The sequence below is a fragment of the Osmerus eperlanus genome, chromosome 10, assembly GCF_963692335.1.
Source record: "Osmerus eperlanus chromosome 10, fOsmEpe2.1, whole genome shotgun sequence".
In the NCBI taxonomy this organism is placed as follows: domain Eukaryota; kingdom Metazoa; phylum Chordata; class Actinopteri; order Osmeriformes; family Osmeridae; genus Osmerus; species Osmerus eperlanus.
The window spans coordinates 8573564-8593594 of NC_085027.1; the positions used below are offsets into that span (position 1 = coordinate 8573564).

The following is a 20031-nucleotide window of genomic DNA, read 5'->3' on the forward strand; positions in this document are numbered from 1 at the left end:
CAGACACACAATACACATTTAATACAGGTCTTCTGTCAATAAAAATGATTAGTTTATTTCTGTAACAAAATTATTTTTATTACATTAATAATGCAACTACTTTGGAAAATATGAACATTTTAAAGGCATAATTAAAATGAAAAACTTTTAAAACAGTATACAAATTCTGTTTTTCAATGGTGACCCTCCATGTGAAGCCCTGCATTGACAGATGGGCAGGCCAAAGTATGCCAGTGGTTTAGCTGGAGATGAGACCCAATGTAGACATAGGTCTGGGTTTTCAGAATCTTTTAGGAGTCATTATTTCCCCCAGTCCAGAGCTTTCATAAACTCCTCTTCTGTAAACGACAACATCTTGGCAGCTTCAAAATGCATCTGATTAGAGGGATGTGAATAGGAGGGATGAGGAAAACGTTAAGAGGGCAACTGGTATTAGCAGGACAATTACCCACTACTGAATGTGGTACCGTAACTTACCTTCTGCCTTTTAAGGATATCTATCAGTTTGAGTTGTTTCTTAAAACCCACAATTAATTCAGCTTTTTGCTTTTCCAGCCTCTTGTTCTCTGATTGTAGGACTTCTATCTTTTGATGCTCCTGGGTTACATTATCCTAATGTGTTAGGATTACATAAATATAGCAAATGCGTTTGTTACTGACAACCTGTAGAATGTGGAATCTGAATGCGTACACTCTTTAAGCTGGTCTTGGCTGTGGATCTATGTGGCGATGGTCGATATACCTTGCTCTGTTGCTTGATCTTATTCAGCTGGGTCTTGGACCTCTCCAGCTCCTCCAAGGCCCTGTTCAGACGCACCTCCACAGCACTGTGGTTGCTCGCTGCCTGTGTCTGGGCTCTCTTCAAGCCCTCCGTTTCCTAAGATACACAATAACAAGGCAAGCAAAGACATTTGGACTGCTTTAGATTTAGTGGAGCACCATCATTGTTATTAGCCCTGGGGGATTAACAATGGTGCTTGTATAGAATAAGACAACACCATGTGTACTGACCAACCCGTCACCAGTCCTGCCTGTTGGACAGCCATGTGTTGGTGTTATGATCGCTAACACAGTGAGTCATGTTATACAACCATGGTTCACCCTTGCCTGGTCACAGCAAGGGCAGCGTTGCCGGGGGATTTCTCTGAATTCCAAAGATATCTGTCACCGGATCTGTGTGCTATTGGCAGCCCGAGGAGAGGGTCACTTTCCATAGCCAGGCTAAAGCTTTTAATGAGCCTATGCCTGGCATTCCCCTTCGAAGGCTTGGTTTCAACCTTTATTAACCACCATGTCTGTGCTATAAACCCCACTCAGAAATGAGACATCAACACATTATCTCTGTATATGCTGTATGTGTACTCAATGAGTACTACTCATCAGTGACTAGTGATCTGAGGAGCCATGGTGATCACTCACCTTCTGCAGAACTGCAAGCTGCTGCTTTAGTCCTTCACACTTCCTGCCAGACTCCTCAGCTACAGCTCTGTGCTTTTCTATCTGGCTTTGCTGAATGTTAGTGGTCTTCTGTAATCTCATTCGATCCTCCTCCAGCTCCTTGACTTTGGAGCTCAGACTGCTATTTTCATCATCCTTTATAAACCGATAAATAGATTTAATTATTTTTATTTTTTTACTTCAGACTTTTTAAATTTAAATAATTGGTCAATGTGCAACAGGAAAGACATATCTCCTTACCTTCTTGTTACATTCATTTGATAATTGATTTAGCTCTTCCTGCATCACCCGAAGTTTTGCCTTCAGAAACCGTATTTGAGAATCTAGAATACCAAATGTAGTCATGTTTATTGCCATTATTGCCAAGCAACAAATAAGCATTGGCTTACTAATGACCAATTAGTTAATTAAATTGAATTAATTATCCATTGACCTGATCCCATCTCTTCTCCAACACTTGGCATGACATCATCTGCGACATTATCATGAGTGTCACCATCATCCAGCTTCCCCTCAATATTCTGGATGGTTTTAGCCAAGGAGAAATCCACAAAATCCTCTAGAACGGCTACATCATCAGCCACATATGCCTTTGTAGTTCTGACACATAACAAGGAAACAAAGTCAAGCTATATAACAGGAGCAACCTGTCCTTGTTCTTAAACATCTTCTATTACCTTATATCGTATTAGTGTAAATACAGTGGCAGGATTACAGCTGTAATCCACATTGATTCTTACTGTGTCTTTCTTTGGTTTCCGGGGGAGTGTCTTTTTGGAACCAAAGTTTTGGAACCAATCTTTCTTTTTGTCACCACCTATGCAAAGTGAATGTTTAATGGATGATAACAGCACAGAATACGGTTCATATGCTCTTGGAATTGGGTGGCAGACCAGCACTGTGTTTAGAATATAAACTTGGATGGATGAAATTGGCTGCTGCATATGACGATACCTTTGCACTGGGCTGCTTCAGAGCTGGTTCCAGCAGGTTCATACTCCTTAACACAAATCAATAAAAGTTGTATATTGTTCTTACTCCAGACAGTTTATTAATATAAAATATGTAGTCCTCACCTGATATCCTCATTTTCATTCTCAAGGTCAACATCCAGGTGGGAAAACGGAGGTTTGGACAGGACTTCATGTTGCTCCCTCTAAATGTGATAAGGCCCAGAAGTTTGAAGACCAACAATGTGTGAGAGGAAATGTTTAGTTTAATAATGTGAGTAAATTGAGCAGGAAAACGTACCATAACCTGTTCCGCTTGTCTCACAAGATCAGCCGTTTTCGCCTCCAGCTCAGCGTTCAAACGCCTACGATTGGTAGAAACAATTACCATTGAATGTTTACATCTACCTGGTCACTTTATATATGTAACTTGACAATCAAATGGACAAATTGCCTTACTTGTATTCCTCCTCTTTAGCTAGAAGGTCCATAGCAGGTGGTTTCCTGGATGAAAGTTCAGTGGCAGGACGTCTCATAGTCGTAGACATTTGGGAGTGGGACTTTTCTGCACCACTTGACAGCGGTCTTTTGACATTCTTGGTCTAGAAAAACCCAGACAGACAGCATCTATAAATATATGTATCGGACAAGGTAACGACATTTTAAACCAGTAGCGATATTGAAAGAAGACAGTCAAATTGCACTGGATGTTATCTAAAGTTTAGTTTGTAATCTAAACCAATCAGCTAAGCATGCAGCTAAGAAAGCAGCTAAGCTAAGCAGCTACAGTACTGTTGCGTAGCTAGTTTGAGTGGAGCTGATCCACTTTAAAGGTTACTTATCAGTGCGTGGTTCGTTTCTGCCGCTACAAATTGAATTTTAGCTCCACAGCGTCAGCTACAATGGCCAGGCAGTATGAAAGTAAAGTAATTACAGCTAGTTCCGTACCTGCATTGCCATCGCTGCTACAGGAGGTTAGCGTCCAATGTTGCATAGCAACGACTGTGTGTGAGAGGGGGGGTTGGTGTTTTTCTGCACTCTGGTCATGCTGCCAGGGACGGAAGTGGCACTCCTACTAATAATTTAAGACCATGCAAACTTGGCAAAGGTGTGAATTCACCATATTATATTCCGAATAATTTCTAGATACATTTGTTAATGTTTGACTGTGACTCGACCCCCGTAAAAACTGTGGTTGACGTCTACGCCACTACTACTACACACATTGCGCTTGCGCAGTACCGTCCTTGCCTGTCAGCAGCAGAGCAACAACAGTGTGCAGCATCACCACCAGTACTAGGGCTCGCGCACGCACAGACGGCTCTCGAGGCTGCGACGGAATCCTGCTTGAAGCGTACATTTTCTACTCATCTGTTTTATATTTACATGCATTTGATTTTCTCTATGCATATGCTCGGAATTTAACCGTTGGACCATGTTTTGTTGTCGCCGTTACTCTTATCGGAACTGAGGCTAATTATCTAGCGAGCACATCGAACGGAGTGACTCCGTAATGCTCCACAGTAAGGACAGAACTGGTTTCCTGAGGTCTATGTTGGGGCCTGCTTGTTGAGATCCTCCTCCTCCACCCATCCTGAACCTCACCGTGATGGCAGAGGATCAACAACAACCTGGTCCTTACCGAATAGGCACCTTACCACCACTGGTCCCTGGTCTGCAGGGCACTGAGGCGAGTGCACTGCAGCTCAAAATAAAGAACTCCATCTGGTAAGCAGCTAATGGTGGCTAGTTACCATCTTCATTTCATTAGCTAGCCGGCTAGCTAGCTACTTTACTTGCAACTGCAACGCCTCCTGCATTGGTGTAGCTAGCTGGATAGACATTTAATAAGCCAGCTCTCAGCTCGCCTCCCCCAACCCCTTATCATATCCAGCGATGTTGAACTTGTCAACAATTTGCGTCAGCGACAAGTTCTCATTCTAAAAATCGTGGTTACATTTAAATTATTATAAATATTTTCATTTGCAGTACAGTATCCTAGCTAACTGTCGATATTGTGGTCCCATTCGGTGTATTTCGATAACTTGTAGACCCCAAATAAATGTCCATGTGGCTAACTAGTTTGCCGTGTCCCAAATGTTCTCATTACATCTGACCGGCGGGTGGGCAGCGTAAGGTTACTTCAACTGTTCCTAAGCTCGAGTGATAGGCGATACTAGTGATGTACATTTGAGAGTTGCAAGCACAGTAAGTAAACGCTACCATGAAACGATCTGTCCTTGGCTAGCAGTTTTGGACAACCCCTCTGGAAAGTTAGGATTAGGCTACTATGTAGTAGAGGCTGAGACTGAGTAACTGGTATCAGTTCAACTGTCACATTTAGCACCATAATTGAGTGCTAAATGTATTGTTTGTGTATTCTTATCTTAAATAGCCACAGAAATTCACACAATAAAGATATAGTTATTTTTATTTTATTAGTATAACACGAGAAAATATCGTCTGAACCTATTATTTGTGTTGAATAATGTCGCGTAAAGCTTCAAGTGTATTTTGGACTGTGAAGCTGGGATACACTTGTCCAACACTTGGCCTTCAAGCGCCCTATAGACATAAAGTTTTCTTCATTCATCCTCAGATGTTCTCTCTGTAGACCAGTAGAGGGGGTTATCAGAGTAAAACACAGATGAACAGGATGCCAAGACAAGAACCATGTCACACACTTGTCAGTGGAAATTTTTTAATTGACTTCTATCCTAAAGAATGACAGCTGGAATAAAATGTCTAATCGTTTCTTAGATTGTGTTATACCAAGTGAATATGGTTGTTCCCTCTTTATTGATGTGGGGTTACGTGTTTAACATACATTATTGTGTTTGCGTAGTTTTGTTCCAAAGCAGTGTAATACAAAAGAATAGAGCTTTGGAATGCAGCCTTGTCAGTGATCCACTATGGTCCAGTATACTTTAGTGAAACATGGTAAGTGAAGGAGGCAGGCTGTAGAGATACAGTGTAATTAAAACAGTAGGGGAAGTCGAACAAAATAGGAAGCCGGGGGTAAAATCACAACACAATGAGAAGGATAGTCTTCAAAGAGAATAGGAAAGGAGCTTCACCACTGGCAAACATCACTTAGGATTCAGGGGGACCAAACATCACTTAGGATTCAGGGGGACCAAACATCACATAGGATTCAGGGGGACCAAACATCACATGGGATTCAGGGGGACCAAACATCACATAGGATTCAGGGGGACCAAACATCACATAGGATTCAGGGGGACCAAACATCACATAGGATTCAGGGGGACCAAACATCACATAGGATTCAGGGGGACCAAACATCACATGGGATTCAGGGGGACCAAATGCAAAAAATGACTTTCTGCTTTCTTTGCTACCATCGGCTAAGAATTTAGGCAGCAGATTCTAGGTTTGTTTGTAGTAGGAGAAGGTTTACACAGCTCTCCATGCAGTGTGAACTGTCAGCATAGTAGAGCTGGGTGTCTACTGGCGCCGGGATGAGGCGGGCTGGGGTCAACCCACTCCCCTGATGAATTCTTCAGAATAGCTCCACTCTGTCGCCCCAGAGTCCAACTACTGTCTGTCCTCGCTGGGGTGTAGAGGCTAATTGCAGGCAATCCTCTTTCTGCCTGAGGCAGCCATGTTGAGGGAGGCGGGCAGACAGCAGCCAGGCTTGTCGTCCCTGGCAGCCACGAGGGTTGTTTACGTTCTGGAGGAGGGGATGGGGAGGGGTGGAGGGGGAGGGGGAGAAGGCGGGGTCTGGCTCATCTGCTGTCTTTGGGATTCAGGGCTTCTTCAGAAAATGGTACAGTAAGTTTATTTAAATGAAAAGAAGTATAATTGTTCCCCCTATTCTTATTATTCTTTAAATTATATCTTATGTAAGCTTTTTAAAAAGATCTTGGTAATATGTAAAATGTTTGTTGAGATTTGGGCATTTTTTGAATGAGAATGATAATAAGAAAGAAATAGGTGTAGAATGTGCTGTTAGTAAATAAAGATAGGAATATGAGACCTGAGGATGTTATCTTCCATGAACTGATTGTTTAGGCTGAATGAGGTCAGGCCAGGCAGGGTGAGTGGGTTCTATCTGGAGCTGATCTCCTGCTGCCACAGGCCAGCCTCACACACACACACAAGCTCTCCCTCAGCAGGTCCTGGGCTCCAGACCTACAGGCCTGGATGCCTCAGGGCCACAGAGGCTCATATCTTGCTGTCATACACCAGTTATCAAATCTCAGCGAGGCAGCTGTTGGTGTTACTAGCAGTGTGGTATGTCGCTCCATGTGAAAGGTCTGGAGTCTTGTTTAGCCAAGAAGGGAGTCATGTCTGTGCTAACTGAATCAAAGTGTGGCCATTCTGAATGTGGAGCAGTGAGCACTTGGAAGGTAGAGATATATGTTAAGCATCTTCTCTTCATACAACAGTGGCTTAGCTAGCAGAACTCTCTCTGTCCAACCTTACCTAGTAACAGCTTAATAAGCTCTCATCAGCACAGAAAATCTTTACGTCACCTGGTAACAGTCAATTACAGCTATCTCCCCCTGGTACCTACTAATAACAGACCTGATTCTGACTTAGCCAGAGTCACCTAGCTACAGTCTAACCTGCCCTGTCTCCTAACACTCAAGGCCTCAGGAAGGCCTTGAGTGTTCAGGAGGTAAACAACCGTGCCTTCACCCGGTGCTCAAGTCCTTATGTCTCTCCCTATGATTCATTGTAGTTTGCGATGCTCTCTCCCCCTCCCTCCCTCCCTTTCTGTTGTCACACACATGTACAGACACACGCATATAAAATTGCAGGCCTGTAGAATCACACCATGAGCCTGCCCTCTTCTCGCATGACATTTCTGAAGGCTATGGAGTTGTGGAAATAGGTGTGAAGGAGAAGTTACGTGTTGTTTTAGTGTGGGGGGAGGGGGGTAAGGTGGTGGTGTGGAGGCTGGGTGTGAGGAGGAATAGGAGTGTGAATTATTACCCAAGTATCTCTGACAGGGATCTGGGTAATATGTGTACAATATGTCAAGTGTAGGGCTGTGCCGTGGGACACAACGTGCTTCACCGCTCTTTCTTTGACGAAAGGTCAAGTGAGATCTTAGTGTTCCCCTTTTTGGGGTTATATACTGGTTCATACTGGATCCTTCAGCTCCCTCTTTGGCCCCTAGCCCTGCTGGGGGGCTGATATTAATAGTTCTGTCAGACAGGACATGTGTGTGTTTGTGCCTGACAGCATGTGTTCCTGGGATATATTGGTGAAGCGGATGGGAGCTCGTCGCGTGCTCAGAATTCCTCACATGTATTAATATGTATGTTCCATGCATGTGGCTCTCCCATTGCTCTTGATCGTCATTCTAATATTGTGTCTGTTTTCCTTTATTTTCAGTAAATCTGTACAATCAAAGGTGGATAACATTTTGGTGAGTATTCTGTGGATGAAATGGTGCTCCCAGTTCTTGTTTGGTGTTCTGTGTTCTGCAGTGTTCTAGCAAGTGTTCTATGTTTAGGTGGTAGGCCTAGCCCATGTCCACTGTCACAGTAGAAAGTATGTTCTATAGCTTATCTACTAGAGTCAGACTGTCAACCAGTCAGTCAGCCCATTAGTTTGCCAGCCATTGAATTAGTCCAGCCAATCAGTCAGTCATTCAACCAGCCAATCAGTCAGTCATTCAACCAGCCAATCAGTCAGTCATTCAACCAGCCAATCAGTCAGTCATTCAACTAGTCAATCAGTCAGTCAGTCAGCCAGTCAGATGCTAACCCATGCTTTCCAGACAGCAGTGCTGTGTTGCAATCCCATTTGCCACCTTGCATCAGATACTGCAATTAAACTTTAATGTCTTCAGTTGTATTCCATAACGATCCCTTATATTCATTTAGATTCAAGAAAACGTTCGTTTTTATTTGCCTCTGAAGGATGTCTAGGGGAGAAACAGGAGCCTGAGTGGTGTCTCCTGGTAGGCAGTGCTTCCAGCTCTGTGTTCCTCCCAGTCCCCTGTTGTCTCAGTGCCTCCAGCTCTGTGTTCCTCCCAGTCCCCTGTTGTCTCAGTGCTCTCTGGATCACATCAATAATAAATGCTGTGTTGATATTCTGCTTTAGTTTCCTGCCTCAACACATTGTCCTACAGTGATGACAGAATGTTCTCTTGGGAAGCCCCGCTTCTTCATTTCTGGTGTGAATTCTGCCTGGAGTAATGTGTGTGTGTGTGTATAGTTGTGAGTAGTGCGTGTGTGTAATCGTAAGTAGGGTTTGTGTCTGTGTGTGCGCAGTATAGAGTTGAGGGAGGCGCAGGCAGGTTAGGTTGGGCGGGGACTATGTTAAGTGTCCCTGCCTGAGGTCAGGCTGCAGGTATCTGGAGGAGGTCAGGCTGCAGGAACTGTATCTGGAAGAACTCCAGGGAGGATGAGGTCATACACATTGAACAGCTCTGCTGGTGTTTTCCCAGTTAATACTCTGTTATGATGCTCTTGGTGCCCAGACACACACATACAGGAACATCTCCTCCCCTATATGTGTTCGCTGGCTGTATAAAGAACAGGCACCACCATGGCTGGGGCACATTCTAATTTACCTCCCCCCCCCCCCCCCCCCCCTTGCTGATGCTGCTCAGTGGCTGATAACTTTAGCCATTGGTGAGCTGCTGTTCCCCTAGCAACAAAGAGGCGAATAGAAAAGATGGAGGGGACGTGTCTATTCTTAGAAACCAATAGCTGGTGGGTGGGGAGCTGGTGTGTGTGTGTGTGTACTCCTTGGTGCATGGTCCTGAGTCCCCCTGCCTGTCCACTCTGAGGGGCGTGTGTTGGCAGCGGGAGGCGGGGCTTCACCGCGCTGGGTGTCGAACACGCTGGGCGGGAAGACGGAAGAGCTCACCCAGTCCAGCAGCACCTCAGTCAGAACCCCCCTGCCTCAGGAAGGGCGACCATACCTGGTCTGTATGGCCAGGACACCCTCTTTAACACATCCCAGGTGACCAGGTTCTCTCAGGCCTGGTACAGGCTAGTGACCGAGGCCTCTCTGGTCTGATACAACAGACATGGTGAAAACAAGAGCTTGTTTACGCTCTGCTGAGCCAGACCCGGATTAGTGCTCCCTGGGATTACTGCTACCTCAGAGGACCTCCTCTCTGGGGGGCGGGGGTAGTATACCTCCCCATGATCACGCTGGCTCTCCTTGCTACTATCACTGTTTTCACTGTCACTGGATAGTATTACTACTGCTCTCACTGCTGGTTTCATTATCGCTGGATAGTAGTGTCACAGCTGGGTAGTATCCCTGCTGGTGTCATAGCTGATATCACTCAGTGGTGTTGCAGTGCCCTCCAAATGCAGCACTGCATTCTGGGATGTGTGTGTGGATGCTGGATGTCTTCTAGGATTAGCTTAACTGGACCTGGGAGGTAGCTGGGTGGTAGCTGGCTCAGGTGTCAGTGAGAAGCTGGCTCAGGACCTCAGCGGCCTGTGGATCTGATACAGCCATCAGCCCTACACACACCCTCTTTTTTTCCCTCACACACACATTCTCTCTTACTTACACACAAGTTTTCCCCCCACGCCACCCTCACAATAGCAACATTGTGATCTCATTAAGAGATTTCCTCGCTGTGTTTGTTACTGCTGCAGGGATGAGGACCCCCTGTGGGGCTCTATGCACACACACACGCGAGCACATACACACATTTTAAAAGCTTTTTACACGCCCAGTGAACCAAGGGGGTTAGGACTGCGGTTTTAATTTGACAACTAGCCCAGTGTATCGGTGACCTGGGACGGTGGGACTTGATGGTGGCCTGTCTTTGCAGCCTGTAGTCGAATGTGTTCTGTGTGTTCGTCTGCAGGTTCCTCTCTGCAGAAGGCAAAGGTAGGGGCATAGGAGGGGTCTGGAATCTCCAGGTCTCTTAGTGTGGATATGAGTCAGTTGGTGTGGCTTTTTTAACTCTTGTTTGTCTTTTACCTACAGCAAGATGTGGAAAAGTTTACAGACATCGAGAAACTCTACCTCTACCTTAAGTTGCCTTCTGGGCCCAGCAGTTGCACTGAGAAGAGGTGAGGAGTGTTTCAGTTCAATACCTGAGTTTGTGTACATAATTGGAATTGTTGGTCACATGACTGTAAACACACAAAATGTCTCAAGTTACACCCTATGTTTTCACAGCAAGAAGTCACAAACACACACACACTCCCTATCTCTCTTACTTTCTCTCGCCTCTCTCTTACATTCACTGATAGTAGATCATGACAATATCATACCTTGTTAATAACGTAATTATCCATAATTCCTACTTGTTCTCCACCACCTCTACTCCCACCACCTCAACACCCCAACCCACCACCTCTACACGTGGCTGCAGGACTGAGAGAGGGTCTACCAGTCCTGGAGCTCTACCATGGTACATGAATTCTGCCTTCAGACACACACAAAGGGGGCTGGGGGTGGGGTGGCTTAATAAAAAGGCACAGAACGTAGAAAGAAGGAAAAATCAGATATTCTACCCAGGACCCTTGGTGCCAGGGTTCCCCCTTGGTGCCAGGGTTCCCCCTTGGTGCCAGGGTTCCCCCTTGGTGCCAGGGTTCCCCCTCAGTGCCAGGGTTCCCCCTTGGTGCCTGGTATCCAGGCTGGTTCTGACCAGGCCTTCCCTCTACGCTCAGTGGGCAGTTGAACTCTAGTTTGAACTCTGTCTCTACTCTGTCAGTGATCTCCTCTGTTCTCCTCCGCTCAGCGACCAGAGCTCCATGTCCTCAAGCCGCACACAGCAGACGCACGCCTTCAACTGGATCAAGGGCCAGCTGGAGGAACACCCGGAGACCTCGCTGCCCAAACAGGAAGTCTACGACGAATACAAGTGGGTGTCTCACTGTGTGTGTGTGTGTGTGTATGTGTGTGTGTGTGTGTGTGTGTGAGAGAGAGTGAGAGAGAGAGTGATGTGTACAGTATGTATGCATGTCCAAGCAGGACGTGTATGTTAGGTGTCACTGGGAAGATGGGGAGGTTACACTCTACACACATGGGTCATCATTACTTCTGAATGTGTAAAGCTGCATTGTATGTGGTTCACATTGAGCGATTAAGGAACTCGTTCTGATCCCTTGTACTGGATAACTGTACTGGGGGAGTGTTTTACTGCAGGTGTCCAATGTACTACTGACTGGAAGTAGTGTCTGTTGCCCCAGACTAGAACCCCGGGGGTACTGATGAACTGATGATGCGGCTGGGTCCTATTTTAGAGTCCTAGAATACCAGGCGGTTGGGTTTCATGGAGAGAGGAAATAGAACTGTTTGGTATTTCAACTGTGCTCTGCTTCAGGGCGATCACCTGGAGTCCTTTCAGATGTTGTTTTGTTACACATAAATGTGCTTTGGACATTTCTTGATGTGAAATAAATGCTGCAAATGTAGTTCATGTAATTTAATGTAAATTGTCAATACAATTTTACCTTATGTCTTCAGCCAACAACAAAGAGGTTATGTATGTATATGTTGTATTTAAGTAACTGTGAGCCAGACCATGGTTATTAATAGTGGTCTAAAGCTTGGGAAAAGTTGTCCCCCATGTGTTGGTAAGATTGGAATGGAAAGTGTGTGTGTGTCATTGAGCTACTATGTGTTCTGTTGTATAAGAGTTAAGACACTCTGTTCTGAGACCTTCTCTGAGGTGACATTTACGTTAGAGTTTGGTTTGAAACTAATTCTGTTTCTTCTGACGGATATTTCAAATGTCTTCTATTAACAAGTGTATGTATGTCTTTTCAGGAGCTATTGTGACAATCTCAACTACCATCCACTGAGTGCGGCAGACTTTGGAAAGATCATGAAAAACGTCTTTCCAAACATGAAAGCTCGGCGACTGGGCATGAGAGGCAAATCTAAATATCCTTTAATCATTGGCTGTTACTGTCAGTCCTGTCTGGATCATGGCCCTGTCTGCTACACCAACATCTGTTGTCTCTGTTCACGAAGCTGCTAAATATAGAGCTAAACTTAAATCAAATAAAGTGTCCTCTCTCAGAGTGCTGGAGAGGAGGACTCAGTTACCATGTACCACCATGACCTTCAAGAAATATCTCTGACTCTCCTTTTCCATGAGGTCAAACCTCCAAATGGACCACAGAAATCTGACATTACTGGGCCACGGTGAAGGGTGAGGTCAGGGTTGTCCACATAGGCTGGCTGCTAGAGTAGTTTCAAACATTACTTTCCATGCAAATCACTCTCTGTTCTGAAATTGTGGTCTTGCTGAAATACATTGTTTGTTTGTGATGGTTGTGAGGGCAACTGATACCCAATATCTAGCCCCCAAGTAAATAAACCCCCCTCAAGTTGTTCACACCACCAGCCCCTTTCGCGGTCCAGTTGGTGAAGTGGCTGCACGCTAGCGCGTGTGTGGAGGGACTGGCTGGGTCATCGACTGCTTTGGCGGGACCTCCGGGGGTCAAGCTCTTGGCTGTTCGATAGTGTGACCCTCCTGAGTGTGTGGGAGAGCACCTGCTGCTCCCCTCACACGCAGCCCTCTCTGCATTCACTTTCATACACACCTCTAGTAGGCCGCCGTTAAGGCCGGGTGGGGAGGGGTCAGAGGGAGAGGGAATGTCCCTCGGGTTGGGGGTGTGTGTGAGTGATAGCTGATCTCTGACTCCAGTATGATGTCCAAGTATACATGCTAGTTTGACCTTAACCCCGCCCCCCTTCTACGTACTGCTATAGTGGACTGAGAAAGAAGGCCTTCGTACACATGCCATCTCTCCCTAACCTGGAGATCCACCAGACAGGAGATGGGGTAAGTTCTCTCACAACATCCTCATCTCTGTCTCTCTCAAGATAACACCATGAAAGTAGGATACCCACTGAAACTCAGTTCACTGCACTGTATATATTTCAATAGTACTAGTTTAGGCCCTAACTATGTGTTTGTGTGTGTGTGCGTACGTGTGTGTGTGTGTGTGTGTGGCACCACAGTGTGAGGTGCTGGAGGCGTCAGGCCAACTGTGCGGGCCGGAGGAGGAGGTGAGGTCAGCAGCCTGTGGCCTGGTGTGTGAGTGGGCCCAGAAGGTTCTGAGTCGCCAGTTTGATGCTGTGGAAGACTTGGCACGCTTCCTGCTCAACAGCCACTACATCGGAACCAAGTCTGTGGCGGCACTCACCGTCATGACTAGCACGCCCACAGGTATGAGAGGAGCCCATTGTCCCACAGTTAGACATGCCCACAGGTGTGGGAGAAACCTATTGGCTGGAAATTCTGCACGCCCATTGGGTACGGCAGGAGCTTATTGGCTCACAATTACCCTTACAGTACAAGAGGATCTACTTGTTCCAGAGTGTTGTTTGTACTTCTCACAGAGGTCAGCATGCCTGTTCAGACTGGGGAGCCTGGTAGTGATGTACTCTGACCTAACAGTAACAAACTGTTAATGTTCAGCAACTCGACCGTGTGATAGTAGCCTTTTTTCTACTCTAATTTTCACTGTGGTAGCCAGTGGAATGGCTCCATCTGGTGTCCATATTCAGTAAATCCTCCAACTCTGGAGTTTCCTTAGTTAATGTGTTCTCTGTGCGTTTTGTTTTTGTGTGTTCAGGGGTGAAGACGCCCCTGCCGACCTCAGCCTTCGTCCCCATGGCGGAGGCCCACCCCTTCCAGCCACAGGTGAAGACGCTGCCCTCGCCTTCCCCCTCCATCCACGCCAAGCAGCAGCTGCAGCGCAAGCTCCAGAAGAAGCAGCAGGAGCAGAAGCTCACCTCCCCCCTGCTTGTGGACACGCACGGGGGCACAGCGGCCTCCACCTCCCTCCCCTGCGGAAGCCCCGCCCTCCTCTCCCCCCAACCCACCATAGGGATTGTGGTCGCCGCAGTCCCCAGCCCCATCACGGTTAGCATGCGGAATTGGCCCATTAGAGAATAATACAGTTTGTAACTTTCCTCATGCATCATGCGTTATAGCTGTGTGTGTGTGTCTGTGTGTGTGCAGGTACAGAGGAGCCGGCAGCTGATGTCTCCCAGTCCAGTGGGCTCCACGGAAGGGAAGGTTCTACCAGTCAACTTCCAGGTGGTGACCCAGCCGGTGCAGTCTATCCGGCAGAGCCCCAAGCCTACCCAGAACTTCTCTGCCAGCCCTGTGGGCGACCGTTCCGCACGCCAACGCTACGCCCAGATTCTGCCCAAGCCTTGCTCCACCAGCGCCCTGGCCCTGCGCTCCCCCCCCACCCTGGTCTTCACCAACAGCCCCATCCAGACCGTGGTGCCCACAACCCACGTCAGCTCTGTCAATGTGGTAAAGATCTCCCTGGCGCCCAGCAGCAGCACCCCCACCCTCAGCAGCTCCACCCTGCGGCCAGCCTCTGCCGGCCTGGCTAGCCCCGGGGGCTCTGCTGGCCCCCTCCTGGCCCCTGTAGCCAGGCAAGGCAGGGCCCCCACCACCCCCACCATGGAGGTTAAGATGGAGGCTGAGGCCTGTGACACTCAGGAAACAGTGCCAGTCCAGAGGATGGTGCCCCGGGCTGCCAGTCTGCCTGCCCTCCAGACTAGAGGCTGCCTGGGCCTAGAGGCCGGGGCTGGACTGGGGCTGGGGTGCACGCCCCCCTCAGGCTCCCACAGCACTGTGGCAGCTCCAGCTGGCAGCAATAACAACACTAGTAACAACAGCACTTTGTATCTGACGGCCTCCAACCAGACCGGTAGTTATGCTGGGTCACCAGTGGGTGACTCATTGTCCTCCAGAGAAGGCTTCCAGGCCCTAAGGAGTCCCAGAAAACGCCCCGGCATGGGCCCAGAGCCCTACCCCTCGCCCGTCAAGAGGGTGTTCGTCTCCCAGCAGGCACTAGGAGGCGGCAACGGTCCGAGGCAGGGGATTGGTGCTGCAGTGAAGAAGCTCCCCAGGTCTGGCGCCCCTCTCCGGCCAGAGAGTGCTCCAGCCACCGCCATCAGCAAGGTGACTGTGAAGCTCAACTCCAGCACCCCCACCAGGATCCTGGCTCTCTCTGACCCTCCCATCCGACGCTGCGGCTTCCAGACCGTCCGTCCACAGAGCGCCCTGCTGGGAGGAGCCACTCCCATTACCATGGACACCAGCAACATGGGGGCCGGTGGCGCCCAACAGCAGCAGCCCCTGCCTGCCCCGCCCGCCTGTAACCAGCTCCAGAAGATCTCCTCCATGGGAGGGATGGGGAACTCCCTGTGGTCCGGGGGAACTCAGCTGGAGGTGGGGCAGCAGCAGCAGGCCTTTCCCCAGCAGATGGAACCAGCAGACCAGACGGAGACCCCGGTCCTGGAGCCTCTGCTGGTTCAGAAACAGGACTGCGGGCCGACGCCCATGCAGACGGACATGGACTACTTTTTCAACGACGACGACATGACGCAGGACAGCATTGTGGAGGAGCTGGTTCAGATGGAGGAGCAGATGAAGCTCAACGGCAGCCTGGCTTACTGTGCTGATGTCGATCTGCCAGGCCAACAGGGGGCAATGCAGGGAGGAACCATGTCCTCCAACCAGACCGTGACTCCATACTACCACTCTACACACAGCAGCACCACACCTATACACACCCCCACCCCCACCTCTGAGATGCTGGGGGGGCAAGGCCTGACCAGGGAGAGCCCCTGCTCCCGTGTAGCCCCCAGTACCCCCGTGGACAGCGCCTTGGGCAGCAGCCGGCACACCCCTATCGGCACTCCCCACTCCAGCTGCAGCAGCGTGCCTCCCAGCCCCGTGGAGTGCAGAAACCCCTTTGCCTTCACGCCCATCAGCTCCAGCATCACAGGTTACCATGACGGCAGCATGGTGTCCAGTAGCCCGGTCAAGCCCATGCAGCGGCCCACAGCCACCCATCCTGACAAGGCCCGGCTGGAGTGGATGAGCAACGGCTACAACACGAGCGGAGCGGCGTCTGGAAGTGGCATCAGCATCCTGCCCAGCTACCAGGACCTGGTAGACGACCATTTCCGGAAGCCCCACGCTTTCGCTATCCCAGGACAGAGCTACCAGCCCCAGAGCAGGCACCATGATGGGCACATGGGCCGGCTCACGCCCATCTCTCCGCTGCAGCAGACCTCCAGTCCCGCCAAGCAGGAGGGCTTTGCGGTACCCGCTCCTCTGGACAACAAGGCCGCCCCGTCCGCCGTGGGTGCCGCCTTCCGCTGCCGCAGTGTGAGCCCTGCCGTCCGCCAGCGCAACCTCAGCGGGAGCACGGCGGCGCTCCAGAACATACCCCGGACGCTGGCGTCCCCCTTCAGCTCCCCCATCACCCCCGAGGTGCTGAGCGTCCTGGCGGGCAGCCAGGCGGAAGCGTGCTCCAGCAGCGTGGCTCAGAGGAGCCAATCAGTGCCATTGAATGTGATGATGCAGACTGAGGTGCTGCCCATGCAGGCCAACAGCCAGAAGATCACCAGCGTTCTCCTGAGCAAGATGGACGGGGATGGGGACGACGCAGTGCGAGGGCTCGGCATCAACAACATGCCCTCCAACTACACTGCCCGCATGAACCTCAGCCAGATCCTGGAGACCACGCCCAGCTTTCCCAGTAATGCCAACCATCACACACTGGCCACACCTGGCAGCAATGCGTACGAGTTCCAGAAGCCAGGCTACCTCATGAGGAAGGAGCAGATGATTCTGTCTACCGTTGACAGCCACTCACAATCAGCTCCTGAAGAGCAACGGCTACACCAGCACCAGCCACAACAGCAACTTCAACAACAGAACCAGCCACAACAGCAACTTCAACAACAGAACCAGCCACAACACCAACTTCAACAACAGAACCAGCCACAACAGCAACTTCAACAACAGAACCAGCCACAAAATCAGCTTCAACAACAACACCTTCAGCAACAGCTCCAGCCACAACAGCAACTTCAACAACTTCAACAACAGCACCAGCAACAACAGCTTCAACAACTACAACAACAGCTTCAACAACAACTACAACATCAACAGCAAAATAGTCAGCCCATGCTACCAGCAAACAACACACTGCAAAACCAGCAACAACAACAGCAGCAGCTGCAACAACATCAACAACAACTCCAACATCAACGGCAGCAGCTGGACTTTAGTACCACAGTCAAAGAGCTACTGGCCTCTGACAGCCTTCCTACTGGTTCTGATCTGGCGGGCCAGGCCTCAGAACCTTCCACAGGGTCACCAGGTTTCCCTGGCGACATGCGTCTGACCTCGGAGCTGTCCAGCAGCATCAATGACTTGAACGCCCTGGACACCAATTTGCTGTTTGACCCCTCCGGCCAGCAGGGGGCGTACGGAGACTCCACCCCTGAGGAGCTGCTGAACGATCCTCTGTTCCAGCAGATCTGCAATGAGACTGCAAACTCCAGTGGATTTGATTGGTTGGAAAGCAAAGACCAGCCCACTGTAGGATTGATGGGTTAGGTGAGGTCAGGGTTCTCTTGTATTTTTAGTGGGCTGGGTTTTTATTGTTTATAACGTTTTTTTTTTTACCTGTCTTTGTAATTTTTTACGTTGTACAGCAGGTGCAACGCTCTGGGTACGGTGACTGTCCAATTGAAGTGCCCAGCTTTAGCAGAGATGGTCTGTCTTTAATGATGCAGGTTATGTACCCCCTCCCACATCGCCACCCATTACTGTACAGAGCCTTTAAATCAAAGGGGGGAAGGGTTTACTTTTAATAAGATGGACAGATGATATCACTGCAAGATATATCTGTTTAGATGGCTCTGTAGCAGCTAACCCAATCCTTTCATTCCATGATTCTATTAGCGGAATGATGTCATAATAATGTAATAAGGATATAATAGTAGCCTATAGCTTGTTTTTCCCCCCTCCCCTTTAGATCTTTTATTTTCAGCAATGCACTGACTGCATTGATTTGGATAATGAAAGGTTGTAATTTTACCGTTGGAAAGAATGCATCAACTCGTTGAGAACGGGTGATTGATTACAGGTGCACTAGTGAAGATCAGAGTGTGAATAAGGCATAAAACCCAGGGAGAACGACAGGTAATCCCAGCAGGTGCTTCTAGAACATCCTAATGTTCTGGAATTCTAACCTTCAGAGCCTTATATTCATACCAAAGAAAAACAAGTCAATCATTGAGATGTAGAAATCCAACCAATAGAATCTTTAAATTACAATCACTGTCTCAAGGTTGAGTTCCTTTCTGTAAGATGTGAGCTGAAACCTTGTTGGCTGTATATAATTTTCCTTCAATAAGAAAAAATATGAAGAAATAGTTAACTGACTGACAGTTAACTGATAACTTTGTAGCACTGGAAGATATGCTGAGAATCCCACTACTGGTCTGGTTAATGTAACCTGTGTAGCAGGACAATGTCTGGGCTTATTTGGTTCACTGTTACATGAGTGTTCCTCTCCTTACAAAGCCCCCATTTGTAAATATGAAAGCTCAACATTAAGAACTAAAATACACTGTATGGACCTTTTATAAACTGATACTGTGCACCCTCACTAACACTATATATATAGGTGACTTTGAGTCAGGAGCCAGCAGACGTATGTGTTGCAGCTGGCACCACAACTTGTATAGATAAGGCTGTGTGTGTGTTTTCATTTGTTTCTCTGATCTTTTTTGTTTGTTTGCTACCTGAGATTTATAGGGCCCTCCTAATTCAGAGGAGACATACCTTGAGTGAGAACATAGCATGGTATTTGAAAATTACATACATAACCAGGTTGCATATCTTCCTCTGACAGATGTAAACGGGAAGTCTCAGAGGACACAATGATTTCATGGTTCATATTACAGTCCGCTCAAAAGGTTCATCTTATTGCACTAAACTCCCCGTGAACCTGAGCACCTCTGATGGGACAGAGGTATTGATGGAGACCCACACAATATTTTAAGATCTGAAATAGAAAAGATAAATAATTTAAAGTCAATCAGAAATATGACAAAGTAAATTGTCTTATGTAGCAATGTACATGAATCTCAATGAGATGACTTATCTACTGTATTCTCCTATATGAGAATATAAAACTATCTAGTTATCTAAAGGAGTAAAAAGGACAAATATTATCAAAAGAATCATTCAGTGTTGATAAATGTGTGCATGCATGTTTAATTCTATTGTATAGAGTATTGTAACCACTGTAAACAAGGACTGGTCCTGTCATACAGAAAGTTTGAACTTTTTACATGAGTTTCTTGCATTGTTTGATGTTTACTAACTCATGAATCATTTTTTTTCTTTATGTTCAGTTTATGGGTCCGTTCAGTTTTAAACTTTTGGTGTTTTTACTTTATCTGTGATTTAGAAAAAAAAAAAAAAAACTCTTGCATTTGTATTTTTAAGAAACCCTTAAAAATAAGCACGGGTGTTTGTACCTAAAAGGAAACGGCATTAAGCAGTGACCCCCTGACCCGGTAGAGACACCCTTCATCCTACACTTCATCCGTTACAACTATCCTCCGTCGTGTTGTTGTCCAAGTACAGTGCTCAGCAAACCGTACAGTCGTTTGATAACGTTGCCATAGCATTTCAGCCAATGTTATCCTCTTTCTTTTTTTATTGGGGGTGCTCAATGATGAGATTTTTTAAGTGGTTTAAAAAACCAATAAACTTTTTTTTAAGTACATAAAGCACCTTGATTTCAGTCTGTTTATTACCAGGGAATGTATGATTTTGGGTGCGGTGATCAGTCAGTAATTTGATAACAGGCTG

General features: G+C 47.7%; 2 protein-coding genes across 3 annotated transcripts; one reads left to right on the forward strand and one right to left on the reverse strand.

Moving 5' to 3' along the window:
- Positions 1-30: 30 nt before the first annotated feature.
- Positions 31-3467, reverse strand: tex9 (testis expressed 9). The gene is made up of 12 exons (XM_062471547.1): positions 3357-3467; positions 2868-3010; positions 2710-2773; positions 2535-2614; positions 2413-2458; positions 2199-2275; positions 1892-2058; positions 1699-1781; positions 1420-1593; positions 743-877; positions 478-612; positions 31-375 (listed from the first exon to the last, which is right to left on the reverse strand). The coding sequence occupies exons 1-12, from the start codon at positions 3366-3368 to the stop codon at positions 301-303; spliced, it is 1191 nt and encodes a 396-aa protein (XP_062327531.1). The 5' UTR covers positions 3369-3467; the 3' UTR covers positions 31-300.
- Positions 3468-3695: 228 nt separating this feature from the next.
- Positions 3696-19946, forward strand: LOC134027824 (DNA-binding protein RFX7-like). 2 transcript variants are annotated; one of them, XM_062470976.1, is made up of 11 exons: positions 3696-4136; positions 7776-7809; positions 10347-10432; positions 10738-10776; positions 11107-11229; positions 12138-12254; positions 13077-13161; positions 13341-13548; positions 13958-14247; positions 14347-17061; positions 17197-19946. In XM_062470976.1, the coding sequence occupies exons 1-11, from the start codon at positions 4018-4020 to the stop codon at positions 17758-17760; spliced, it is 4380 nt and encodes a 1459-aa protein (XP_062326960.1). In that variant the 5' UTR covers positions 3696-4017; the 3' UTR covers positions 17761-19946. The 2 variants fall into 2 exon arrangements, with proteins under 2 accessions (XP_062326960.1, XP_062326959.1); XM_062470975.1 differs by having other exon boundaries at positions 14347-19946.
- The last annotated feature ends 85 nt before the right edge of the window (positions 19947-20031 follow it).